Genomic DNA, 27,332 nt, shown 5'->3' on the forward strand with positions numbered 1-27,332 from the left:
TTTCGGCGTGCAAAAATTTTGTTTGTGAAGCCTGCTGGGGAAAGGCCTGGCTGAATTTTGCATGAAAGGGTGCTAGAGGAGGCATATACATTTAATAAATAAAAATAAAAAAAGAGCAAATCAGGAGTTTCTGCACTGGATTTTATGCCCGAGCAGTGCAAGGCAGATTTTTTTTTCTTTTTTGGTTGAGTTTGTTGAGTAATCTTTGGGTACAAGAAAAATAATATTTACGTATTTGGGGATTTGGAGAAATCCTAGGAGAGTTTTAATAGGGTTGAAGAACAATGAGAAGTTTGGGATTTGGTGGCACATGGCAGTAACTCCAGAAGAAGGGAAAAGAAAACAAATTGCAAATCATTTGACACCAGACAGGGATTAAAACAGGGCTGTGTCCCCTTTTGGGATGAAATGTATGATTTTAAATTCAGAATAGAGCTGGAAGGGACCTTGGAGGTCTTCTAGTCCAACCCCCTGCTCAAGCAGGAGACCCTATACTATTTCAAACAAATGGCTGTCCAGTCTCTTCTTAAAAACCTTCAAGGTTGGAGCATCCACAACTTCTTGTGGCAAGCAGTTCCACTGCTTAATGGTCCTCATTGTCAGGAAGTTTCTCCTTAATTCCAGGTTGCTTCTCTCCTTGATGAGTTTCCATCCGTTGCTTCTTATCCTGCCTTCTGGGGCTTTGGAAAATAGATGGACCCCCTCCTCTTCTTTGGGGCAGTCCCTCCCCATATTGGAAGGATGCTATCATGTCCCCTCCCTCAATTCTTCTTTTCTCTAGACTGGACATACCCAAATTCTGCCACTGTTTTTCATACGTTTTAGTCTCCAGGCCTTTAATCATCTTAGTTTCTTTTCTCTGCACTTTTTCCAAAAGTCTCAACCTCTTTTTTGCAATGTGGGGACCAAAACTGGATGCTGTATTCCAGGTGTCGTCTTGTGAACAGGTTATGATTGATTGCTTGATTAATATTGCTTGATTGAATTTATAGGCCACCCATATCATGCTTTGAGGTGATGCTGGGTGGCTTGTAGTCTAATACAGGTAGTTCTCAACTTCCACCCCACCGTTTTAAGTTACGACGGCACTGAAAATGTGACTTATGACTCTTTTCCCACTTATGGCCGTCGTAGCATCCCCCTGGTCACGTGATCAAAATTCAGGCATTTGGCAACTGACTCGTATTTATGACGGTCGCAATATCCATGGGGAATCCAGATTTATCTAACAACCATGTGACTAGCTTAACAACTGCACTGATTCGCTGCACTGATAAAATGAGGAAGAGCTCTGTTAACCCGGGTCTCTCTTAGCTACGGAAATTTGGGGCTCCATTGTGGTCGTAAGTCTGAGGACCTCCTGTGAAAGATAGAGCTTGCTGGCTGGGGAATTCTGCGAGTTGAAGTCCGCCAAGGGTTAAAGTTGCCAATATAAAGGCAGATTAAGATGATAAAGGATGGAGAACAAACCAAGGTGAGATAAGAGTTCAAAACACGCGTGGGCTTATGTTATTATATGCAGAGAAGGACATGTTTTCAGTGATTTGCGGCCCGTGTTAGATTATATGGAGTATGGATTTAAAAATTAACGTTTCATGGGCTGCAGTAATTGTGTTTGACAGAGGCTGGGGAGCAAACGGCTGTGAGTTACACAAAACTAAAGCTGCAGATTAATTGGTTTGCCTTGATCGGATATTCCCTTCTAATTATGGGGTGAAATGGAGGGGGGGGACGCTTGAGAGGGGCTGGGGGCTGGTGGAGGAGGGGTGGGCTGTTGTGAGCAGGAATGCTTATCCATCGAGCAGAAAAGGGGCTGGGGGTAAGAGGGGCTTCTGCCCACTTGGTGATGCAGGTAGCCCTCGACTTAAGATCACAATGGAGCCTGTTGCTAAGTGAGCCACACCCGTTTTTGGTCTTTCTTGCCCCGGTTGTTAAGCGAGTCACTGAAGTTGTTAAGTGGGTCATGCAGTCATTAAATGAATGCAGCTTTCCCCCATTGACTTTGGCTTGTCAGAAGTTGGCTGGGAAGGTCACAGAAGGGGATTTGCGTGTCCCAGGGAAGCCACGACCGTCATAAATAGATGCCAGTTTGGCCAAGCATCCAAATTTTGATCAGGGGACTGTGGGAGTCCTGTGACGGTCGTAAGACAAGGACTGGTCATAAATCCCTTTTGTTGTGACCTCAAACAGTCACTAAACGAATGGCTGTCCGTGGAGGGCCACCTGGAGAGAGAGAAAAGGAGCCAGTGTCAAGTTAATTTACTTTTTTGAACTTTCTTACTCCCTGATTTGAATTTTACCAACTTCCTGTTTCCCACGCTCTGCATAAGGTACCTTGAAATGTGTGTTTGTGTGGTTAGCCGTGCGTTTGTGAGTCTGCCTTCCGCAAACGTAACCTCTCAAAAATCCCTTGTAGGATCTTGTGGCCTGGAGTTCCACAGGCTTCCTAGGGCAGAGGTCTTCAAGCTTGACAGCTTTAAGACTTGTGGACTTCAACTCCCAGGATTCTCCAGCCAGCATAGCTGGCTGGAGAATCCTGGGAGTTGAAGTCCACAAGTCTTAAAGCTGCCAAGCTTGAAGACCTCTGCCCTAGAGCGATATTTGCGGTCTTAACCTCCTTGTGGTGTGTGTGACAGTTACTGTTGTTTCTCTTGGACCGGCAACCGCATTCTTTGGTGACCACCCCCTTTCCCCCCGCCTGCCTTTCTTGCAGGAATGCCACTTACTGCAGCAAAATTGCCGTCCCCTTGGAGGTGGTCCACAAGGACCCCGGCTCCTGCCTCAGCCAAGCGGTCAAGCCGGAAGAGGTCCTCATGTACTACGACAGGGTCAAATGGAACCTCACCTGCCCTGATGTGGAGAGCTTCATTCCCGCCGGACTTGAGCCCCAGGTCCGCTGGTACAAGGTGAGTGAGTGGAGAAGGATCTCCGTGTGGAAGGAAACCACCCCTCTCAGCCAGCTGGACAGCATTTGAAAGATTAAGGGCTGGGCTGGGGGGTCCAGGGGAGCTGGGGGATCCTGGTGGATTGGGGTCTGCACCATTGGTGGGTTTCAAAAATGTATACTACCGGTTCTGTGGATGTGGCTTGGTGGGTGTGGCAGGGGAAGGTTACTGCAAAAATCCCCATTTCCTCCCAATCAGCTGGGACTCGGGAGGCAGAGAATAGATGAGGGTGGGGCCAGTCAGAATTTTTACTACCGGGTGTTTGAATTACTCAAAATTTCCGCTACCGGTTCTCCAGAACGGGTCAGAACCTGCTGAAACCCACCTCTGGTCTGCACGGACGGCTTCCCACATATTTTCAAAAAGTGCAGAGAAGAGCAACTGAGATGATTAGGGGACTGGAGGCTAAAAGATACAAAGAACGGTTGCAGGATTTGGGTTTGGCTAGTCTGGGCAAAAGAAGGACCTGGGGGACATGATAGCAGTCTTCCAATATTTGAGGGGCTGCCCCAAAGAAGAGGGGGTCCTCCTATTCTCCAAAGCACCAGAAGGCAGGACAAGAAGCAACGGATGGGAACTAATCCAGGAGAGAAGCAACCTAGGAGAAATTTCCTGACGTTGAAAACAATTAACCAGTGGAACTGCTTGCCACCAGAAATTGTGGGTGCCTCTTCATCACTGGAGGTTTTTAAGAAGAGACCGAACAGCCACTTGTCTGGAACGGCGCAGGGTAGACATGTTTCTTTTCCTGCCTTCAGGTGCTTTGGAGAATAAATGGACCCCCTCTTCTTTGGGGCAGACCCTCAAGTATTGGAACACTGCTATCATGTCACTCTTGGTCCCTTCTCTTTGTTAGACTAGACATACTCAATTCGGACCAATATGTGTCTTAGCCTCAAGTCCCCTAATCCTCTTGGTTGCTCTTGGTTCCCTCTTTTGAGCCAAATCTCACCTAGTCCAGAGGGTCTCCAACCTTGGTCCCTTTAAGACTTGTGGACTTTAACTCCCAGAGTCCCTCAGCCAGCAAAGCTGGCTGAGGAACTCTGGGAGTTGAAGTCCACAGGTCTTAAAGGGACCAAGGTTGGAGACCCCTGACCTAGTCTGTACCTGTGCATTTGTTTTTTTAAAGTAAAAACTTAGTTTTAATTCCAAGTGCTGGAGACTTTTGCAAAGAGAAGACTTTGCGGGTCTTTTGAGCCATCTCACGTCCAGTTTGGGGCAGTCGAGGAATTAATTTTTTTTTTTACTACCGATTGTGTGGGCATGGCTTGGTGGGCGTGGCAGGGGAAAGATACTGCAAAATCCCCATTCCCTCCCCACTCTGGGGCCAGCCAGAGGTGGCATTTGCTGGTTCTCCAAACTAACTCAAAATTTCCACTACCGGTTCTCCAGAACCTGTCAGAACCTGCTGAATTTCAACCCTAGTTTGTGGGGGGTGGGGGGATCTGTCAGATCTCAGCCCCTGCTGTTTTTCTGTTTAACGAAGGTCACTTCCTGCCTCTGACCCCCAGGGTCACATGATTAAAAATCAGCCGCTTGGCAAGTGACTCACATTTATGACCGTTTGCAGTGTTCCAGGGGTCACGTGATCCCTTTTTGCGATCCTCCGACAGGCGAAGTCAATGGGGGAAGCCCGATTCACTTAACAACCGTGTGGCTAACTGAACAATGGCAGCGGTTCGCTTAACAACCATGGCAGGAAACGGGGCAAAAACTCACTGAACAACTGTCTTGCTTAGCAACAGACACTTTAGCCTCGATTGTGGTCAAAAGTCAAGGATTATTTGTATTCCTCACTCTGGTGCACGGTCGCACTTGTACAGATTAACAGAGTTGGAAGCAATGGTGGGATTCAATTTTTTTTTACTACCGGTTCTGTGGGTGTAGCTTGGTGGGCGTGGCTTGGCTTAGTGGGTGTGACTTGGTAGGCGTGGCTTGGCTTAGTGGGTGTGGCTTGGCTTAGTGGGTGTGGCTTGTGGGTGTGGCTTGGCTTAGTGGGTGTGGCTTGGTGGGTGTGGCAGGGGAAGGATACTGCAAAATCCCCATTTCCTCCCAATCAGTTAGGACTCGGGCAGAGAATAGATGGGAGCAGGGCCAGTTAAAGGTAGTATTTACCAGTTCTCCGAACTACTCAAAATTTCCGCTACTGGTTCTCCAGAACTGGTCAGAACCTGCTGAAACCCACCTCTGGTTGAAAGGGATCTTGTAGGTCATCTAGTCCAACCCCCCCGCCCAAGCAGGGGACCCTACATCATTTCTGACCGATGGCAGCCCAATCTCTTCTTGAATGCCTCCAAGGATGAAACTCCCAGAACTTCTGAAGGCAACTTCTGTTCCATCGGTTGATTGTTCCCATTGTCAGGAAATTCCTCCTCATTTCCAGGTTGAATCTCTCCTTGTTCAGTCTCCAGCCATTCTTCCTTGTCTGGCCTTCAGGTGCTTTGGAGAACAGCTTGACCCCCTTCCTCCTCTTTGTGGCAGCCCCTCAAATATTGGAAGATGCTCTCCTGTCTCCCCTGGTCCTTCTCTTCTCTAGACCAGCCATGCCCAGTTCCTGCAACAGTTCATCATATGTTTTATAGCCTCCAGTCCCTTGGTCTAAAGAGAAGAGAAGAGAAGAGAAGAGAAGAGAAGAGAAGAGAAGAGAAGAGAAGAGAAGAGAAGAGAAGAGAAGAGAAGAGAAGAGAAGAGAAGAATTGGAAGGGACCTTGGAGGTCATCTAGTCCAACCCCCCACCCAACCAGGAGAACCCTACACCCTTTCTGAACGATGGCAGTCCAGTCTCTTCTTGAAAGTTTTCAGGGGTGAAGTTCCTCCGAAGGCAACTTCTGTTCCATGGGTTGATGGTTCTCACAGTCAGGAAATTCCTCATTTCCAGGTTGAATCTCTCCTTGGTCAGTTTCCATCCATTCTTCCTTGTCTGGCCTTCAGGTGCCTTGGAGAATGGGTTGACCCCCTTCCTCCTCTCTGTGGCAGCCCCTCAAATATTGGGAAATGCTGCTTCGTCTCCTCTGGTCCTTCTCTTCACTAGACCAGCCAGGCCCAGTTCCTGTAAAACAGCTGGCACCCCCCAACTTGTTTGAAGGGTCTGGGTAGAAAGCTGTTTATCTTTTGAGCCATCCCAGCTTTCCTCCCACGAGACAAGAGAAATTACTTCATTAGGCTGAAGGGCATCATCCATTAAAATTCAAATCTCTGCCATCTATTAGCCCAGCACAACTAAATCCCCAGTGGAAATAAATTTGCAGATGACAGCTCGTTTATCCGGCTAATAAAACTCTATCAGGAGTGGCATAAAACCTCTTTCTCCAACGGGCCCCGCAGAGACTGAGGAGGATGGGATGGGCAGCGATAGCCAGCCATCAGGGACAGCCTCAATGACAAGCATCGATCCGAGGGGCTGCCCCAAAGAAAGCACCAGAAGGCAGGACAAGGAGCAACAGACGGAAACTAACCAAGGAGAGAAGCAACCTGGAATTAAGGAGAAATTTCCTGACGGTGAGAACAATTAACCAGTGGAACAGCTTGCCACTAGAAGTTGTGGCCGCTCCATCGTTGGAGGCTTTTAAGAAGAGACTGGACAGCCACTTGTCTGAAATGATATAGGATCTCCTGCCCGAGCAGGGGGTTGGACTAGAAGACCTCCAAGCTCCCTTCCAGCTCTATTTTGATTTAATCTCCAAAGTCCCTCCCAATTTATTCTGTTATTCAACGTGCAATGTGAACATTTGAGGAGATGTTGCCCAGGTGTTTCTCTCTTCCCCTATGACCCTTTTCTCACGAAAATGTCAGAAAAGGCAACACAGGGAAGGAACAGAAATATTTTTATTTCTTTATTTATGTAGCAAATAGATAGTCTTTGATTTACCACACAACTGGGACTAGGATCCCCGAGGTTAAGCAAGAGGTTGTTAAGGAGAGATTCATATACTGATAGTTTTCAATTTACAATCACAAATGAGCCGGAAATATCTGTTGCTGATGGGACAGTTGTTGACCATGGTATCCTGCTGCGCCGGTTGGGGGGGTTGGGAGTGGGAGGCACCGTTTATCGGTGGTTCTCCTCCTATCTCTCCGACCGGTCGCAGACGGTGTTGACAGGGGGTCAGAGGTCGACCGCGAAGCACCTCACTTGTAGGGTGCCACAGGGGTCGATTCTCTCGCCTCTCCTGTTCAACATCTACATGAAGCCGCTGGGTGAGATCATCAGTGGCTTCGAGGTGAGATATCAGCTGTACGCTGACGACACTCAGCTGTACTTTTCCACCCCAGGCCACCCCAATGAAGCTGTTGAAGTGCTGTCCCGGTGTGTGGAAGCCGTACGGGTCTGGATGGGGAGAAACAGGCTCAAGCTTAATCCCTCCAAGACGGAGTGGCTGTGGATGCCGGCATCCCGATTCAGTCAGCTGCAGCCGCAGCCGCAGCTGACTGTTGGAGGCGAGTTACTGGCCCCAAAGGATAGGGTGCGCAACTTAGGTGTCCTCCTGGATGATCGGCTGTCGTTTGAAGATCATTTGACGGCCGTCTCCAGGAGGGCCTTCCACCAGGTTCGCCTGGTTCGGCAGTTGCGCCCCTTCCTTGATCGGGATGCCTTATGCACGGTCACTCACGCACTCGTTACCTCTCGCCTGGATTATTGCAATGCTCTCTACATGGGGCTCCCCCTGAGATGCACTCAGAGGCTTCAGTTGGTCCAGAATGCAACTGCGCGGGTGATAGAGGGAGTTCCACGTAGCTCCCATGTAACACCTCTCCTGCGCAGACTGCACTGGCTACCTGTTGCCTTTCGGGTGCATTTCAAGGTTCTGGTTACCACCTTCAAAGCGCTCCATGGCTTGGGGCCTGGGTACTTACGGGACCGCCTGCTGTTACCTCATGCCTCCCACCGTCCTGTACGCTCTCACAGAGAGGGACTTCTCAGGGTGCCATCCGCCAAACAATGTTGGCTGGCAGCCCCCAGGGGAAGATCCTTCTCTGTGGGGGCTCCTACTCTTTGGAATGAACTTCCCCCTGGTTTACGCAAAATAGCTGACCATCAGACCTTTCACCACGAATTGAAAACATATTTGTTTATTCGCGCGGGGCTAGCTTAAACTTTTTAAACTGTTTAGTTTTTAAATTTTAAATTCTATTTATGTTTTAAATTGGGGTTTTTAGATTTTAATTATTTTAATTTCTCGGCCAATTGTGTAATAAGTTTTTTAATTTAGTTTTTAAATTGTATATTATGTATGTTTTTTAGCCTGGCTGTACACCACCCTGAGTCCTTTGGGAGAAGGGCGGTCTAGAAATTCAATAAATAATAATAATAATAATAATAATAATAATAATAATAATAATAATAATAAGAAGAAGAAGAAGAAGAAGAAGAAGAAGAAGAAGAAGAAGAAGAAGAAGAAGAAGAAGAAGAAGAAGAAGAAGAAGAAGAAGAAGAAGAAGCAAGGCTTGCTTAGCGACTGAAATTTTGGGCTAAGTTGTTGGCATAAATTGAGGACTATCTGTAATCTGTTTTTACACGGTTGTGTAATTGCTCGGATCTGGAAGCCCTGCCTAGTTTCACACCTCCTTCTAGCCGACATGAAACTGATCAGAGTTCAATCCGAACAAGCTTCAGGTTGGGTGGGAACGTAGCCATCCAGTCTTTCCCTAACCTGCCTCACCTGGTTGTCTGATCTCCATCCCAGGATCCAGGCCATGGCTTCGGTTTTGTAGCCAGCTGCTACTCTGAAAATTTACACTCGCGTGTGACCCTGTTTGCCATCCTCTCCCCATTCCAGGAGTGCCACCTGATGAAATATGAGTATCATGATCGGATCCCCAATGGCCTCAACCTCACTTTTGGCATTGTCCTAGCAACATACGAGGGCGAGTACACCTGCGTGGCAAGTTACCGGGAGAACAGCCGGGATTTTTCCCTGACACGGACGATGAGAGTCAGGGTGGTAGGTAAGGAGAATTAGGGCAAGAGGGTCTCCAAACTCCAAACTTGGCCCTTTTAAGATATGCAGACTTCAACTCTCAGAACTCCCTCAAACTAATGCATTCTTTTTGATGTGTATCCCCATTGTGGCCTGCTTATTCTCTTGTAATCCCTTCCTCTGCAATCTCTCCTCTCTAGTGGATGGGAGAGGGGAAAAAACAAACATCAGGCATAGTTAGCTAAGGAATTCTGGGAGCTGAAGTCCACCCATCTTCAAGAGGCCAAAGTTGGAGACACCTGATCTAGGGGAAAGGCAAGGGGGTGAGGTGGGGGTCGGGGGCCACTCACTGCCTAAGGCTCAGCCTTGCTCCAGGTCAGCCTTAGCTTCTCTCCAGCCTGAGATCGAGAGGCCGGGGTTCCCGCAACCTGACCGTCAGAAGCAAATAACAGAATAACAGTTTTGGAAGGGACATTAGAGGTCTCCTAGTCCAACCCCCTGCTCAAGCAGCAGACCCTATACCCATTTCAGACAAATGGTTGTCCAGTCTCTTCTTAAAAGCCTCCAGTGATGGAGCAGCCACAACTTCTGGAAGCAGGTTCTTGGTCTTCCTCCTTTAATTTTTATTGATTTATTAATTTTTCATGCTGCCCATCCCTCCCATCATGTGGGGGCAGCTTTAAATGTTCTGGGCAATTTTAAATGTCTCTCCTGGCACAAGGATTTGTTTATTTTTTTGTTTTTGTTTACATTTATACCCCGCCCTTCTCCGAAGACTCAGGGCGGCTTACAGTGTATAAGGCAATAGTCTCATTCTATTTGTATATTTTTTACAAAGTCAATTTATTGCCCCCCCAACAATCTGGGTCCTCATTCTTAACTTGTTTTGGGTTGGATTAGAAGACCTCCAACCTCCATAATTTGGGGCAGCAGATTGGATTAGAACAGGGGTCTGCAAACTTGGCTCTTTTAAGACTTGTGGACTTCAACTCCCAGCAAAGCTGGCTGAGGAACTTTGGGAGTTGAAGTCCACAAGTCTTAAAAGAGCCAAGTTTGCAGATCCCTGGACTAGAAGACTTCCAAGGGCCCTTCCAACTCCTATTATTCTGCTCTTCATGCTTAAGGCAGGACTAGAACTCATGACCTCCTGCCTTCTCACCTGGAGTTTTTAACAACTGGGAGAAGAAGACTCTTTGCCTTTTACTGGCTGAAGTGGGTGGGGAAACTGGGATCTACTGGTGACCCATAAGCCAGGATCTTGAACCATCACCGGTGCCCCAATCTTGCTAAAAGTGTGAAAACAGTGTTTGTTTGTTTTCCTGGCTGTGCAGTTTGCCTGCTTTTCTTCTTGGCAGGTGTGAGGTTTTGTATTCTAACGGGTGTCATTTGCTGGAATGATTTGCAGAGACGCTTCCTTTGTTGTTGCCTTAGGGGTTGTCCCAAAGGTGGTTTTTCAGGAGGCAACTGGACTTTCTTGTTTTTTCTTTTGAAGACATTTCGCTTCTCATCCCAGAAGCTTCTTCAGCTCTGAAAGGATGGTAGGGAATGGAAGGATTGATACTCCTTGCAGACAGCTGGTCATTTGCATCCTTTTAGAGGGTCCTTGAGGCCACTTGGAGGTTTATCTGTGTCCTCCTTTAAGCTATACAATTTGGGATGAAGACCCTTTGAATGGGGTGGGAGGAGGAATGGATTTCCAGAGGCAAAATTGCAGACTACAGGAACCATTTGCACCACTCAGGTGACCCTGAGGACACAGACAAACCTCCAAGCGGCCTCAACGACCCTCTCAAAGGATGCAAATGACCATCTTTGTCTGCAAGGAATATCAATCCTTCCATTCAGTCCCACCATCCAGTCAGAGCTGAAGAAGCTTCTTGGGTGAGAAGCGAAACATCTTCAAAAGAAAAACCAGAAAGTCCAGTTGCCTCCAGAAAAAGCACCTTTGGGACAACCAGGACCTGGATGATTGAGAATATCTACAGACCATTAGGGGGTGTATTGGATATCACATCTGGGCAGAGAAATTAAACTTTCGCCTCATCTGGGCAAAGCAGACAGGCTCAGCAACATGGTTGCTTGTTATCTCGATGAGTGGTAGATTTATTTATTTTATTTATTTATTTTTGTCACAACAATATATGTAGGTATCATACAAAAAGATTATATAGTATATAAACACATATATGAGTAAATATAAGGATGTATAAGCATATATATATATATATATAGGAAGAAGAAAAGAAAAACAATAGGACAGGAACGGTAGGCACGTTTGTGCGCTTATGCACGCCCCTTATGGTCCTCTTAGGAATGAGGTGAGGTCAATAGTAGAAAGTTTTTGGTTAAAGCTTTTAGGATTATGGGAAGAGACCACAGAGTCAGGTAAAGTATTCCAAGCACTGATGATTCTGTTACATAAGTCGTATTTTCTGCAATCTAGATTAAAGCAGTTGACATTAAATTTAAATCTATTGGTTGCTCTTGTATTATTGCAATTAAAGCTGAAGTAGTCTTCGACAGGAAGGACATTGTAATAGATGATCTATGAGTTAAACTTAGGTCTTGTCGAAGGTGACGGAGTTCCAAGTTTTCTAAGCCTAGGATTTCAAGTCTGGTTTCAACTGATTTCAAGTTATTTATTTATTTATTTTGCAGAAACACAATCCATTGTGAGTCAGTGGTGAAATCCAAATTTTATTACTACTGGTTCTGTGGGCGGGGCTTGGTGGGCGTGGTTTAGTTCGATGGGCTTGGCTCAGTGGGTGTGGCAGGGGAACGTTACTGCAAAATCCCCATTCCCTCCCCACTCCTGGGAGAAGGATACTGCAAAATCCCCATTCCCACCCCACTCTGGGTCCTGCCAGAGGTGGCATTTGCCGGTTCTCCAAACTGTTCAAAATTTCCGCTACCAGTTCTCCAGAACCTGTCAGAACCTGCTGGATTTCACCCCTGATTGTGAGTCCCTCGAAACGCACGGGGTAAAACCTCAGTCTTGCTTCCTCTGCTTTCAAATCCTGATTCGGTTCGATGTGGGCTGAGCCTTCCTTGCCAGCCTCTCTTGCAAGCCTGCTTCCCCAACCCGGTACCTTCTAGCAGCTCCTTCACATCTGGAGCCTCTCAGCTGGCAGTAAAAAAAAAATTTGCTGGCGTCTGGGGGTGTCGTGGCAACTTTGCATCCTTCGGGGGCTGGTTGCTAAGCTGCCCTGCAGAAATATTTAGCACTTTAAAAAGCTCAGCCCGGATATGCAAATCCAGCCCTCTTTGTAGGGATGCTTACAAAACAAGGGTTTTTTTATTAAAAAAATATTATTTTTGTAACCGCATGAATTAGAGAGGCGTCTTGTCTGAGACAGTTGCACACATTTTCCCAGACTTCATCTACATTTCTCGTCTCATCTCTTTGGTAACGGTTCGCTGGGCTCTTCCTCAAGGCTCTCCGCTCCCTTCTCCGGCCCGTTGGGTGCCAATCAACCAATCAAAGAACTGGCAGGCAACTCTCAACCTTAGGAAACCTGACAGGTGTTGGGAGCCTGCTTTGATTTTTCTTCCAGTAGGTTCCCCGTTGTAACGAAGATGCACAGCCTGGAGCAACCTCGGGGTTCTTGAGTTTCAAACAGTTTTTACCCTCTTTGTACTTGTGTTGTGTAGAAGGTTACTACAGTTGTGTAGAAGGTTGTTGGTGCTGAGACTGTGCCAAGGAAGGAGAATGTGGCTGGACATGGTCCTTCCAGAGGGGAATCAGTTGAGTTGAGGTGTAGGGTTTCTGATCTGTGACTACAATTCCTGGGGTTCAGTCTAAAGCTATGGATGCCCCCAAAATACAGTGAACGGAGATATGGAAAGATGCGTATCCCGTATTTTAACCTATCTGGTATCGAGATGTGTTCAACTGCTGGATTGAAAGCAGTGTTCCTCTTCCATTTCCTGCTTGAAAATGGGTGGACTTCCACTCCCAGAATTCCCCAGTTGGCCATGCCTGGTTTTTTTTTTTTTCTTCTTCTATCCTCTAGAAACTTCAGAGGAAGGGATGATAAGAGAGTAAGCAGGCCACAATGGGGATTACACTAAATGGAATGCATTTGTGCCAGGGAATTCTGGGAGTTTGAAGTTCACACATGTTGGCTTGGGGATTCTGGCTGATGAAGTTCACACATGCTGGGTGAGAGATTCTGGCAGTTGAAATCCACCGACCCTCAAGCCACTAAACTTGAGAGAGACACTGTCCTAAAGATTAAAATATAGAAGGCCCCAAAGAGTTGTTAATGCCTGGAATGCACTACCAGACTCTGTGGTTTCTTCCCCAAACCCCCAAAACTTTAACCTAAGACTGTCTACTGTTGACCTCACCCCATTCCTAAGAGGTCTGTAAGGGACGTGCATAAGAGCACCAGCGTGCCTACCGTCCCTGTCCTAATGTTCCCTTTAGTTGTATTCAATTCATGCTTATACTTATATATATATTATTTAATATGTATTTGACAAAATAAAAAAATAAAATAAAATAAAATAAATAATAAATAAATCAGGGAAGTTCAGAGTTCAAAGCACTTCCAGGCAGATGCTGAGGATGAGAGGCAATGCAGTCCAGGGAAGAGAGAAAGGATTGGAGGTATGAAAAAGAAGGAATAGCCAAGAGGAGAAGGAGAAGTGGAAGCGGTGGTAGCAGAAATGAAGGAATGCAAAGCTCATAGATGTCTGACTGGGAAAAACCACCCCGTGCAGCAGAGAGATTGCAGAGGAAGGGATTACAAGATGAGTATACATATCAGAAGGAATGCATGAGTGGCAGGAAATTCTGGGCGGTGAAGCCTGCCCATCTTCAAGCTGCCACGGTTGGGAAACAGATAAGGGAGGCTACAGAAAGAAATTAATTCCACGCGCCTCTTCTCTGACTTTTTGTTTTTTTAACTCGGTTTGTAGGAGCACCAGAAAAATCAACGCCTCCAGTGATCATCTCCCCAACAAAGCGGATTGCCTATGAACTCAAGCCAGGTAATGGTCCAGCCATCAGATTCCTAGTGCAATTCAGTTTCCATTCAGAATAGGGTTAGGGTTCCCCTCCCAAGCGGGAGACCCTACACCACTTCAGTCAGAGAGAGGGCAGTCCAGTCTTCTTCTTGAAAGCTTCCAGGGATGAAGCTCCCACAACCTTCCTCTCCAGGAACTTCTGAAACTGATAGTTCAGCAAACTCCCTTCATTCAGGCTGCCTGGCTTGGGAATTGGATGGGGAGGACAGATGGGGTCGTCCCAACCTCCTTGAGGGGATGACAGGCTGGTCCAGGAGGACCCCTTTCAGAAGATGGTTCTGCTTCCGGGTGGACCTTACGAGAGATAACCTTCTTGTTCTTTCCCGTGCCAGGAGAACAACTCCGCCTCCCTTGTGAGGTCACCTTCACGTTCCTGAAGGACTCTCCCCAGGAGGTCTGGTGGGCCATTGATGGAAAACACTCAGATGATGTCACCGACTTCAAGTTCAACGTGTCCACCACGTAAGAGACCAGGGCTGTCCGGTGGGCTCAAAGGGGAAGGTCATGGTTTTCTCTAGGGACAGTGGGGGGGGAGGGAGGTACAGCTGAAATTGGGGAGATTTTTTTTTAATTTGCATTTATATCCCGCCCTTCTCCGAAGACTCAGGGCGGCTTACACTATGTCAAGCAATAGTCTTCATCCATTTGTATATTATATACAAAGTCAACTTATTGCCCCCCAACAATCTGGGTCCTCATTTTACCTACCTTATAAAGGATGGAAGGCTGAGTCAACCTTGGGCCTGGTGGGACTAGAACCTGCAGTAATTGCAAGCAGCTGCTGTTAATAACAGACAGACTTAGTCTGCTGAGCCACCAGAGGCCCCTGGTGGGTCTCTTGGCCCAAGGTCACCCACCTGGCTTTCATGCCTAAGGCGGGACTAGAATTTACCTTCTCCTGGTGATTTGTCCAAGATCACCCACCTGGCTTTCATGGCTAAGGCAAGACTAGAACTCCCAGCCTACTGGTGATTGGTCAAAAGTCAGCCGGAAGGCTTCTATGCCTAAAGTGGGAGCAGAACTCCCTATCTCCTGCTTTCTAGCCTGGTACCTTAATCCTTAACTTCTAGTCCAACCCCCAGCTCAAGCAGGAGAGGCTAAAGCAGGGGTCTCCTACCTTGACAACTTTAAGACTTGTGGACTTCAACTCCCAGAATTCCTCAGCCAGCAAAACTACCAGTGTTGGAGCGTCCACAACTTCTTGTGGCAAGCTGTTCCATTGGTTAATGATTCTCACTGTCAAGAAATTTTTCCTAAATTCCAGGTTGCTTTTCTCCTCGATTAGTTTCCATCCATTGTTTCTTGTCCTGCCTTCAGCTGCTTTGGAGAATAAACTGACTCCCTCTTCTTTGTGGCAGCCCCTCAAATATTGGAAGACTGCTATCATGTCCCCCCTAGTCCTCCTTTTCTCTAGACTGGCCAAACCCAGTTCCTGCAACTGTTTTTTTGTATATTTTAATTCTCCAGGCTTTTAATCCTCTTACTTGCTCTTCTCTGCACTCTTCCTACTCCCATGTTCTTTCTCTCCTGGACCTTCTCTAGGGAGACCCCATTAACGATCGGAGGGACCAAGATCGAAAAGAGGCTTATTGTGCCCCGTGTGACGGAGAAGGATTTGAAACGCAATTTCACGTGCTTCGCGCAGAACAACAGAGGCATTGTGCACGCCCAGGCGGTTGTGAGGATGAAACGTAAGGAGGCCTTAGGGCTGGAAGGGAGCTTGGAGGTTTTCTAGTCCATCCCTCTGTTCAAAGCAGGCTTCTTACACCGTCCCAGTCAAAGAGTTGTCCAGTCTGTTTTTGAAAGCCTCCAGTCATTTTCCAAAATAGACTGGCCAGTCCCTGGGCTGCCCGGGAGCCCCTCTAGGTGGGCTGCCCTTCCCAGAGAGAGGAGACACCCCAAGAAGGCAGATCAGGATGCAGCCCCTTCCCCTATTTGTCCACCCTTTGCTGAGTGCCTCTAGATCTACGTTTCTACTTTATCCTCTTCTTTTAACCAACCCATAATCCCTTGCAGAGTGGAGTCTGGGCAACTGAATGGAGCTAGCAGAGTGTTTACAGGCCGGATGCCCTTCCTGTCGCCAATGCCAAGTTTTGTTCAGCAGATATATTCTCATTGTGACCAGAGAGAGAAATATCTGCCTCTACCTAGGATCGAACTCACAACCTCCTGATTGTGAAGCAAGAGCTCCACCTCTAGGCCACCACACCACTCTTAACGTTTCTACATTATGTTGACTATGAATTATGCGATCCGAAGCCAACATACCTGGCTAGTGCCATTTGGGGACCCTTGTCCCTGCGTCCGAACTTTTTTTGCATATGTCAATCAAGGATTCCAAGGCCACATTTGCAACAAGGACCCTTGGAAGATGGAGGGGCGGGAATTAGGTTTTTAAAGGGTTTGTGCGCTTAGAGAAGTCCGCAAATTTAAAGAAATAAATTTGTGCCAGGTTTTGCTGGCTTATTGTACAGATCAGAAATCTCAACCTTGCTTGGCCCAACAAGAAATAGGTGAGCTGCTGAACGCCGGTCCAGAACTTCTCGCGTGCTTCTGAACTTCATTTGGGTTTGGTTCCTACTCCCGACTGGACTCACAGCAGGAACAGAGGAGTGGGGTTGGATTGGAAGGGAAGATCTCTGTGTGTTCAGGTAGCCGTAGGGTTGCTGGGAAGGGAAGACCCTCGTGGGGGAGAGGGAGGGCGGCTGGGCTCAGAGGCTAAAGATGATGGTAGCAGCGGCCAGAGAAAGCAGCGTCGGCCGGTAGCAGCTGAGCGGTGCGCTGGAAGTTTTGTGAATCACTTATTTTTATTTTTATTTTATTTTATTTACATTTATATCCCGCCCTTCTCCGAAGACTCAGGGTGGCTTACAGTGTGTAAGGCAATAGTCTCATTCTATTTGTATATTTACAAAGTCAACTTATTGCCCCCCCAACAATCTGGGTCCTCATTTTACCTACCTTATAAAGGATGGAAGGCTGAGTCAACCTTGGGCCTGGTGGGACTCGAGCCTGCAGTAATTGCAGGCAGCTGTGTTTTAATAACAGGCTATCTTACAGCCTGAGCCACCCACGGCCCTTGGATCTTTTGGCTCAGATCCCCTGGAGTTTCGCTGAAGATGTGGGGTAGAGGCTCGTTCCTTGATCATTTAGATCAGAGGTCTTCAAACTTGGCCGCTTTAAGACTTGTGGACTTCAGTTATGCTGGCTGGAGAATTCTGGGAGTTGAAATCCACAAGTCTTAAAGCGGCCAAGTTTGGGGACCGCTGGTTTAGATGTTTTACCTCGGATCCTGTGGAAGTTTAGAAGCAGGAGACACGTTCAAGGTGATGAGGGGCACCTGGCTTCTGAACTAGCTTGGGAATGGATCCCGAGTGATCCCAAGTGATGTGCGCCAGGAGGGATTTTGGGTGGAATTAAGTAGAAGTTTAGATGTCCTCTCCCCCCAGCCCCCACCGTTCATGTCCACTTTGGGGGCAGGTTGGTCTTCCAGGGAAACTGTCTCTTGTTTGAAAAGTCAGGGTATAGTTGGGGTGCTTTGATCTTCTAGAAACGGCCAGCCTCAGGGTGTTTCACTTTTGTTGTGAAAATAATAATAATAACAGCAACAACAACAACAACTTCGGATGCTGGCAGCAACCCGTATCAACCATTAGCACCAGTCAATCATATTTGTGACACCTTTTTAAATGTTCAGTTGACTGAGTTTCATGTTTAATGAATAAATTCCAGGCCACCCCAGCGAAGCCGTACGGGTCTGGATGGGGAGAAACAGGCTCAAGCTCAATCCTTCCAAGACGGAGTGACTGTGGATGCCGGCATCCCGGTACAGTCAGCTGCAGCCGTGGCTGACTGTTGGGGGCGAGTCATTGGCCCCAATGGAGAGGGTGCGCAACTTGGGCGTCCTCCTGGATGGACGGCTGTCTTTTGAAGATCATTTGACGGCCGTCTCCAGGAGAGCTTTTCACCAGGTTTGCCAGTTGCGCCCCTTCCTTGATCGGGATGCGTTATGCACAGTCACTCATGCTCTTTTCACCTCTCGCTTGGATTATTGCAATGCTCTCTACATGGGGCTCCCCTTGAAGTGCACTCAGAGGCTTCAGTTAGTCCAGAATGCAGCTGCGCGGGTGATAGAGGGAGCCGCACATGGCTCCCATATAACACCACTCCTGCGCAGGCTGCACTGGCTACCTGTGGTCTTTCGGGTGCACTTCAAGGTTTTGGTTACTACCTTTAAAGCGCTCCATGGCTTAGGACCAGGGTACTTACGGGACCGCCTACTGCTACCGAATGCCTCCCACCATCCCGTATGCTTGCACAGAGAGGGACTTCTCAGGGTGCCGCCCGCCAAGCAATGTCGGCTGGCGGCCCCCAGGGGAAGGGCCTTCTCTGTGGGGGCTCCCACCCTCTGGAATGAACTTCCCCCTGGACTTCGTCAATTGCTGGACCTTTGGACCTTCCGCCGCGAGCTGAAGACTTATCTGTTTATTCGCGCAGGACTGGCATAGGAATTTTAAATAGCTTTTAATATTTGATATAAATTTTATGGGGTTTTTATGATTTTAAATGTTTTAATTTGGCCTTTGTCTAATAAGTTTTTTAATCTATGTTTTATTTGTATATTATTGCTGTTTTATCTCGGCTGTGAACCGCCCTGAGTCCTTCGGGAGAAGGGCGGTATAAAAATCCAATAAATAATAATCATAATCATAATCATGATAATCATAATAAAAGAGATAATAATAGTAGTAATAATAATAACAACAACAACAACCATGCTATGCGAGCATGATCTGCTCGCATAATTCGCCGATACATCACGCAGTCCTAAACGCTTGGGAAGTGTTCGACTAGTGATCTGTGATACAAAATCCAGCATAATTATCTTGTTTGCTGTGTATACTGTCATTTTGTGTAAATAAAATAACCATGTCCAAAAATTTTATAAGATACATCAACAAATTGCAGCTTCCTGCAATAACACCAGCGGAACAGCAAAAACTGCGCTAAAACTTGGAACATTGTACATCTTAAGAAGATCCTTGGTTGATACCTAGGACGCTGGCAGCAACCTCTATCAACAATTATTTATTTTTATTTTTATTTAATTTATTTTGTCACACAGTATATATAAGCATAAGCATGAAATAATTATACAATATATAAGCATATATATAAGTATGAATATGTAATAACTATATTAATTGGATATAACGAAAGAAAACAATAGGACAGGAACGGTAGGCATGTTGGTGCTCTTATGCACACCCCTTACAGACCTCTTAGGAATGGGGTGAGGTCAATAGTAGACAGTTTTTGGTTAAAGCTTTGGGGATTTTGGGAAGAGACCACAGAGTCAGGTAGTGCATTCCAAGCATTAACAACTCTGTTACTGAAGTCATATTTTCTGCAATCAAGATTGGAGCGGTTAACATTAAGCTTGAATCTATTGTGTGCTCGTGTATTGTTGCAATTAAAACTGAAGTAGTCTTCGACAGGAAGGACGTTGTAACAGATGATTCTATGAGTTAAGCTCAGGTCCTATCGAAGGCGGCGGAGTTCTAAGTTTTCTAAACCCAAGATTTCAAATCTGGTGGCATAAGGTATTTTGTTGTATTCAGAGGAGTGGAGAACTCTTCTTATAAAATATTTCTGGACACGTTCAATTGTATTGATGTCAGAGATGTGGTGAGGGTTCCAAACAGGCGAGCTGTATTCGAGAATCGGTCTAGCAAATGTTTTGTATGCTCTGGTTAGTAGTGTAGTGTTTCTGGAGAAGAAAACACCAGTTTTCTTAGCACCAGTCAATGGTATTTGTGATGCATTTTTGAATGTTCAGTTGACTGAGTTTCATGTTTAATGAATAAAGATAATAATAATAATAATAATAATAATAATAATAATAATAATAATCTCTTTCTCTTTCTCCTTCCCCTTCTTCTCCTCCTCCCTCCTCCTCCATACCTCTTCTTCCTCTTCCTCTTCCTCCTTTTCCTCTCCTTCCTCCTCATCTCATTCTTCCTCCTCCACTTTATACCCCCTCCTCCTCATCTCCTCTCCTTCCTCCTCTTCTTCCTCTTCCTCTTCCTCCTTTTCCTCTCCTCATCTCATTCCTCCTCCTCCTCCTCCACTTTATACCCCTTCTTCCTCATCTCCTCTCCTTCCTCCTCCTCTTCCTCTTCCCTTCAGCCCCAGTTTTGAGGTACACCGTGGAGCTCGCCTGTGGCCTGGGGGCCACTGTGCTGCTGGTGGTCATTCTGACGGTCATTTACCACTTCTACTGGCTGGAAATGGTCCTCTTCTACCGCGCTCACTTTGGGACTGACGAAACCGTCCTTGGTAAGGGAGCCTCGGCCTCCAGAGCCCTTCCTCTGCTTTGCCTGCGACCGTCGTCTTCCTCCCTTGGGTCTCCAACAGGGGTCTTGGCTTTTTCCCCTCCTGCCTTGTGCTTGGCCCACTGCCGTGTCCCCTTGTCCCTTCAGTCAGGCGTCTTAATACTCTTCCCTTCACCTCCTATTTTCCCTGCAACAACAACCCTGTGAGGTGGGCTGGGCTGAGAGACAGAGTTTGGCCCAACGTCACCCAGCCGCCTTTCAGGCCTAAGGCGGGACTCGAACTCACGCTCATTTGAAGTGTCCTGCGGTTTTAAAAAAAAAAAAACCCGGGAGATTTTTAAGAAGAGATTGGACAGCCACTTGTCTGAAATGGCGTAGGGCCTTTCCTGTTTGAGCCGGGGGTTGGACTAGAAGACCTCCGAGGTCCCTTCCAACTCTGTTATTCTATATTCTGAGCAGTGGGTCAGACTATATGACCTCCGAGGTCCCTTCCAACTCTGTTATCCTATATTATGAGAAATGGGTCGGACTAGAAGACCCTCCGAGGTCCCTTCCAACTCTGTCATTCTGTAATCCTGATTTGCAACCCGGGGATGCAGACTTAATAAGCAGCCAAGTTTATGGAGTCGGAAGACCCCGGAGACATTGGTTGCCCCTAACTCTTTCTGCCTCTCTCTCTCCCTCTCCCTCCCTCCCTCCCTCTCTCTCTCTCTCTTTCTCTCACTCACTCCCTGCGGCCACCAGATGGGAAGGAATACGATATTTACGTCTCCTACGCCAGGAATATGGAAGAAGAGGACTTCGTGTTGTTGACTCTCCGGGGCGTTTTGGAGAACGAATACGGCTACAAGCTGTGCATTTTTGACCGAGACAGTCTCCCTGGGGGAAGTGAGTATCCCAAAACCCCTAATCCTCTCTCTGGAGGGGTCAGGCTGGGCTGCCTCCCCCTTTCTCTCTGGCTCCTGCACACACACACCCCTCCATGTGCATGCACAGCTGTGGCTGATGGGGCCAGAGCCCCTTCCAGGAAGGGAATTGTTGGCTCTGCAAGGGAATTCGGTTGGAGTGAAAGGGTTGTGGGTTTTTTTTGTTTGGTTTTTTTTTTTGGAGATGGCAGCTGCGTCTCTTTCCCCAACAGAAGGGCTTTTGATCACTGGGGCTTCCTCCCCCCCCCCACTTCCTGGCTGGAGAACTGAGGACACGAGGAGCTTTTGCAAAGATAGCTGAGGCCAAACAGGAAAGGAGGCTGGGGAGGTTCAGTGCAAACTGTAGCTCTGATTTTTTTTGGGGGGGGGGGGATAAGGAAACGAGGAGACTGAGACCTAAACCCTAAAAAAGGCACAGCAGTTTTGAAAGAAAGGGAGTTTGGCCTGGTCCCTATAGGAAAAATGGGAAGCTTAGTTGATGTTTATTCTGCACTACTGCCAATTCTTCCTTTGTCTCCTAAATTATTCCTTGTCAGCCACAGATGCCAAAAGTTGCCCATGTTTGGCTTAAAGTAGTGTCATTCAACCGCAGGAACTTTAAGACGGGAGGACTTCAACTCCCCAAATTCCCCAGTCAGCCATGCTTGTAATTTCCCCCCCCCCCCCTCCTATCGCCTAGAGCAGAGAGATTGCAGAGGAAGGGACTAAAAGAGAGTATGCAGGACACAATGGGGATACACATCAAAAGGAATGCATTGGTGCTAGGGAATTCTGGGAGTTGAAGTTCACACATCTTGGGACCGGGGATTCTGGGTTTCACCGATGCTGGCTGGGGAATTATGGATGTTGAAGTTCTCCCAACTTAAAATTCCTGAGGTTGAGAAACACTGATTTAAAGTATAGCAATTCCACTGTGAGGTGGACCTTGCTTTAATTGTCCAACATACTTTTTCCAGTTTATGCTGCAGGCGAACGGTGTGACCGAAGGTAACAGGAAACACATTTGGGTCCAGATGTTCAGATTTCCTGAGTTGGGGTGTTGTTTATGCTCAGAGACGTTCTGGGGGGTCCATTAAATTCAGAACTGCCGATTTTTAAATGATGTTTCCCCAGCTCTGTGTCTAAAAGCAACCTAGTTTTAAAAGAGCACAGGGTAGATTTGGGAATTCTAGAAAAGCTTCCCCAAGCGGAAGTCCATTGGGACACTGACTCCCATGGTTCCCAGCAGCAGAGACCAACAGCCAGTTGGACTGGATTGTACCAGGGATAGCAGCACCAAGCGCATCTGGACAGGAGGAGAGGGAAGAACCCCAGTAGCCTGGTTCTTCTGGCAATATTTTAACATTTCTACCAATATTCATTATATTTTAGCACAGAGGTCTTCAAACTTGGCCGCTTTAAGACTTGTGGACTTCAACTCCCAGAATTCTCCAGCATTATTATAGCATAGCTGGGCTCGTGAATTCTGGGAGTTGAAGTCCACAAGTCTTAAAGCGGCCAAGTTTGATGACCTCTGTTTTAGCATGTAATGCAGGGTTGACCACTTTTAAGTGAGTCCCTATAGGAGGGGATTCCCCCACCCCCAAAAAATCAGACTGCCAACCGCATAATTGAAGCCTCAACCCTTTTTAATGTGGGTCAACGCGCTGCCATCTTGGCTGGGGATGCTCCTAAAGTCATTGGAACGAGTTGAGGGGAAATTGCAGCAGGCCCCGTGGAGAGGAGACTAGCTTGAGGAAAGGAGAAGCGCTAGGGGAACGCAGCCATCTTTGGCTCCATGTTGGGTCTGAAGGAAGCTGGTTACGGAAGGGAGAAGCTAAGATGGTAGGTCAGGAGGTCTGTTCTGTCTCCTTCCCCACTTCGGACCCACGAGCTGGCCTTCAGCCAGTGGATTCAAGGCTCTTATCAGTCCTGGCAGAGAAATCGCAGCTGCCTGCCAAAGTTCAAACAAATGACTTTCAGCTCTTTTTGAAACGTATCAGCTAAACTTTGCTTCCCGTGGAGTGAGAGCAGTCCCAAAGCTCCTTATATATCCTGTGGGGTGGGGCTCCTTTTGATGATGCTGCCTCTCTAATCTTCTGAAGCGCAGGTCAAGCCAAGCTTGATTATTATTATTATCAGCTGGGTCTGAAGGCGTAGCCTGGGGAAGGGAGGAATCAGGGGATGATGGCCTCATTACGTCCTCCGGCTGGTCTGGTTCTGGCTCCTGGAGCCGGGCCAAAGGAATCGGTGCTCCCGAGGTAAGCCTTACCGGCCCTTCCCCCTCACTCTCGGAGTCACTTTCAGGCATGGGGCCAGGTTTGGGGGCTGGAGTCACAACAAGGTCTGTGGCGTCGGTCTTTCTCTCAACTTCTCTTGAAGAGGGTTGAAATTCTGGGCATGTAGAGCCAAGGTCATCCTGTTCCATGCCTACCTTCAGTGGAGCAGCCCAGTTGAGGGGAAGCCACCAGAGATATAAGTCTATGGAGATTCTCAGTCAACCAGGTCACGGTTGTCCCAAAGGTGCTTTTTCAGAGGCAACTAGACTTTCTGGATATTCTCTTTTGAAGATATTTTGCTTCTCATCCCAGAAGCTTCCTCAGCTCTGACTGGATGGTGGGACTGAATGGAAGGATTGATACTCCTTGCAGACAGCTGGTCATTTGCATCCTTTGAGAGGGTCCTTGAGGCCACTTGGAGGTCTGTCTGTGTCCTCAGGGTCCCCTGAGTGGGGCAAATAGTTCCTGTAGTCTGCAGTTTTTCCTCTGGAAATCCATTCCTACTCCCACCCAAGGGTCTTCATCCCAAATTGTGTAGCCAAAAGACTGTAGAGAGTCCTCCAGGTCCTGGTTGTCCCAAAGGTGCTTTTTCAAGAGGCACCTGGACTTTCTGGTTTTTCCTTTGAAGACGTTTCACTTCTCATCCCAGAAGCTTCCTCAGCTCTGACTGGATGGTGGGACTGAATGGAAGGATTGAGACTCCTTGCAGACAGCTGGTCATTTGCATCCTTTGAGAGGGTCCTTGAGGCCACTTAAGAGGCCTGTCTGTGTCCTCAGGGCCACCTGAGTGATGCAAATGCTTCCGTAAGTCTGCAAGTTTTCTCTGGAAATCCCTTCCTACTCCCACCCCATTCCAAGGGTCTTCATCCCAAACTGTATAACTAAACATTTGTAGAGATTCTCAGCCATCCAGGTCCCAGTTATTCCTGAGGACACAGATAAACCTACAAGTGGCCTCAACAACCCACTAAAAGGATGCAAATGACCAGCTGTCTACAAGGGGTATAAATCCTTCCCTTCCCCACCATCCAGTCAGAGCTGAAGAAGCTTCTTGGAGGAGAAGCAAAACGTCTTCAAAGAAAAAAAAACAAGAAAGTCCAGCTGCCTCCTGAAAAAGCACCTTTGGGACCACCAAAGATATCTCTTTGACCTACTCATGTTTTTGGTCCCGTTCTGGATGCTATATTTTAAGATGGGGACAGTTCAGAAAAAGGCAGCAAGGTAGACCAGAAGTAGGAGTAGAAGTGATGGAGGAACTGAGCGCGATTAACCTGGAGGCCAGATGGTGGCCCTTTCCCGGTGCTTGACAGGAGACCACACAGAAGATGGTCAGATGTTCTCACTCGTTCCCAAGTACAGCTCTCAGAATAATGGATTTAAGCTACAGAAAGGCCGATCCGGATGGAATTTTAGGGAAAACTGCAACAGCCAGAGAGAGATGGGCCCCACTGGACTCTACGGTGGCTGGACAGCCATATGTCCAATATATTTTAACTTGGATCCTTGCCTCAAGGAGGTGGCTGGGTTGAAGAACCTCAAGGACCATTTCCACCACTATCTTCGCCTGGTTCCTTTGGTTGTCCAATATCTTCTTACAAACCTCCACTAATGGAGCAGCCACAACTTCTGAAGGCAATTTCTGTTCCACTGGTTAATTTTTCTCACTGTCAGGAAATTCCTCCTTAGAACTTGTTGCTTCTCTCCTTGATTAAAAGTCCGTAGAGATTCTCAGTCCTCCGGGACATGGTTGTCCCAAAAGTGCTTTCTCAAGAGGCACCTGGCTTTTCTGTTTTGTTTTGTTTTCTTTTGAAGACGTTTCGCTTCTCATCCAAGAAGCTTCTTTATCACTGGAAGCTTTCAAGAAGAGACTGGACTGTCAAAAATGGTGTAGGGTCTGCTGGGGGGTGGGGGTGGGGGGTTAAACTAGATGACCTACAAGGTCCCTTCCAACTCTGTTAACCTGTATCTCTGACAGGATAGTGGGGAATGGAAGGATTTATATAGGAAGCTTCTTGGATGAGAAGCGAAATGTCTTCAAGAGAAAAAACAACCATCAAAGTCGAGGTGCCTCCTGAAAAAGCCCCCTTGGGACTCTCCTCAATTAGTAATAACAGCTGTGACTATTGCAGTTGTTCCAATGTACAAAATACTCTGGGCTTTAAGAAGCAATGGGTGGAAACTGATCAAGGAAAGAAGCAACTTAGAACTAAGGAGAAATTTCCTGACAGTTAGAACAATTAATAAGTGGAACGACTTGCCTGCAGAAGTTGTAAATGCTCCAACACTGGAAAGTTTTAAGAAAATGTTGGATAACCATCTGGTTGAGATGGTGTAGGGTTTTCTGCCTGGGCAGGGGGTTGGACTAGAAGGCCTCCAAGGTCCCTTCCAACTCTGTTGTTATATATTATATATATATTATCTGGCCCGGCCCTCTTTGATCCAAACTGGGAGGGAAACATGAAAACTAGACTGTTCTGCAATCACCAGAGCAGGTGCCAGGAGTATAATGCCCTGGTAAGGCCACACCTGGAATCCTGCATCCAGTGTACATCACCATGATGTAAAAAAAGATGTTGAGACTCTGGAAAGAGTGCAGAGAAGAGCAACAAAGAGGATTAGGGGACTGAAGGATGAAACATACAAAAAAATGGTTGTAGGAATTGGGTATGTCCAGTTTAATGAAGAGTAGGACCAGGGGAGACAGGATAGCAGAATTGGAAGGGAGCTTGGAGGTCCTCTAGTCCAACCCCCTGCTCAGACAGGAAGCCCTACACCATTTGAAAAAAACTGTTGTCCAATATTTTCTTGAAAGCCTCCAGTGGTGAAGCATCCACAATTTCTGGAGGTAAGCCGTTCCACTGGTTGATTGCTCTCACTGTCGGGAATTTTCTCTTTGATTGCTTCTCTCCTTGATTCGTTTCCATCTGTTGTTTCTCCTTCTGCCTTTCGGACTAGAATAATCACAATAAAGTTCAAGCAATCAACATCTAGCCCCAACCATCACCGTACCCAACACCATCCTTACTTACCCCAATGCCTAAAGCATTAAAACAAAGATGATTAGAGGACTGGAAGCCAAAACATATGAAGAACGGTTGCTGGAATTGGGCATATCTAGTTTATTTATTTATTTATTTTATTTATTTATTTGATTTTTATACCGCCCTTCTCCCGAAGGACTCAGGGCAGTGTACAGGCAAAATAAAACAATACAATATACAGATTAAAATACCATTTAAAAAACTTATTTAAATTAGCCTGAGATTAAAAATTTCTATACTAAAAAACCCCATTTAAAAATTAATAAAATTTCCCATTAAAACTAATTTAAGCCAGCCCCGCGCAGATAAAGAGATGTGTCTTCAGTTCGCGACGGAATGTCCGAAGGTCAGGTATTTGACGTAAACCCGGGGGAAGCTCGTTCCAGAGTGTGGGAGCCCCCACAGAGAAGGCCCTTCCCCTGGGGGCCGCCAGCCGGCATTGTTTGGCGGACGGCACCCTGAGAAGTCCCTCTCTATGGGAGCGTACGGGTCGGTGGGAGACGTGTGGTAGCAGCAGGCGGTCCCGTAAGTACCCAGGTCCTAAGCCATGGAGCGCTTTAAAGGTAGTAACCAACACCTTAAAGTGCACTCGAAAGGCCACAGGCAGCCAGTGCAGTCTGCGCAGGAGTGGTGTTACACGGGCGCCATGGGCGGCTCCCTCTATCACCCGCGCAGCTGCATTCTGGACTAACTGAAGCCTCCGAGTGCACTTCAAGGGGAGCCCCATGTAGAGAGCATTGCAGTAATCCAAGCGAGAGGTAACGAGCGCATGAGTGACCGTGCATAAGGCATCCCGATCAAGGAAGGGGCGCAACTGCCGAACCAGGCGGACCTGGTGGAAGGCCCCCCTGGAGACGGCCGTCAAATGATCTTCAAAC

General features: G+C 47.2%; 1 protein-coding gene across 8 annotated transcripts in view; it reads left to right on the forward strand.

Moving 5' to 3' along the window:
- The window catches only part of IL1RAP (interleukin 1 receptor accessory protein), a 105,136-nt gene that overhangs the window by 63,231 nt on the left and 14,573 nt on the right, over positions 1-27,332 (forward strand). For all 8 annotated transcript variants that reach the window (XR_009155798.1, XM_058188925.1, XM_058188927.1 and 5 more), the window contains 7 exons: positions 2,714-2,906; positions 8,723-8,891; positions 13,787-13,858; positions 14,227-14,356; positions 15,437-15,585; positions 20,084-20,233; positions 20,974-21,117. Coding sequence is in view for 7 of the 8 variants with exons in the window: in XM_058188925.1 (XP_058044908.1) it covers positions 2,714-2,906; positions 8,723-8,891; positions 13,787-13,858; positions 14,227-14,356; positions 15,437-15,585; positions 20,084-20,233; positions 20,974-21,117 (1,007 nt within the window). In the remaining variant the exon portion in view is untranslated. The remainder of the gene's footprint in view (positions 1-2,713; positions 2,907-8,722; positions 8,892-13,786; positions 13,859-14,226; positions 14,357-15,436; positions 15,586-20,083; positions 20,234-20,973; positions 21,118-27,332) is intronic.

Source organism: Ahaetulla prasina, chromosome 6 (genome assembly GCF_028640845.1).
Source record: "Ahaetulla prasina isolate Xishuangbanna chromosome 6, ASM2864084v1, whole genome shotgun sequence".
NCBI classification, from domain to species: domain Eukaryota; kingdom Metazoa; phylum Chordata; class Lepidosauria; order Squamata; family Colubridae; genus Ahaetulla; species Ahaetulla prasina.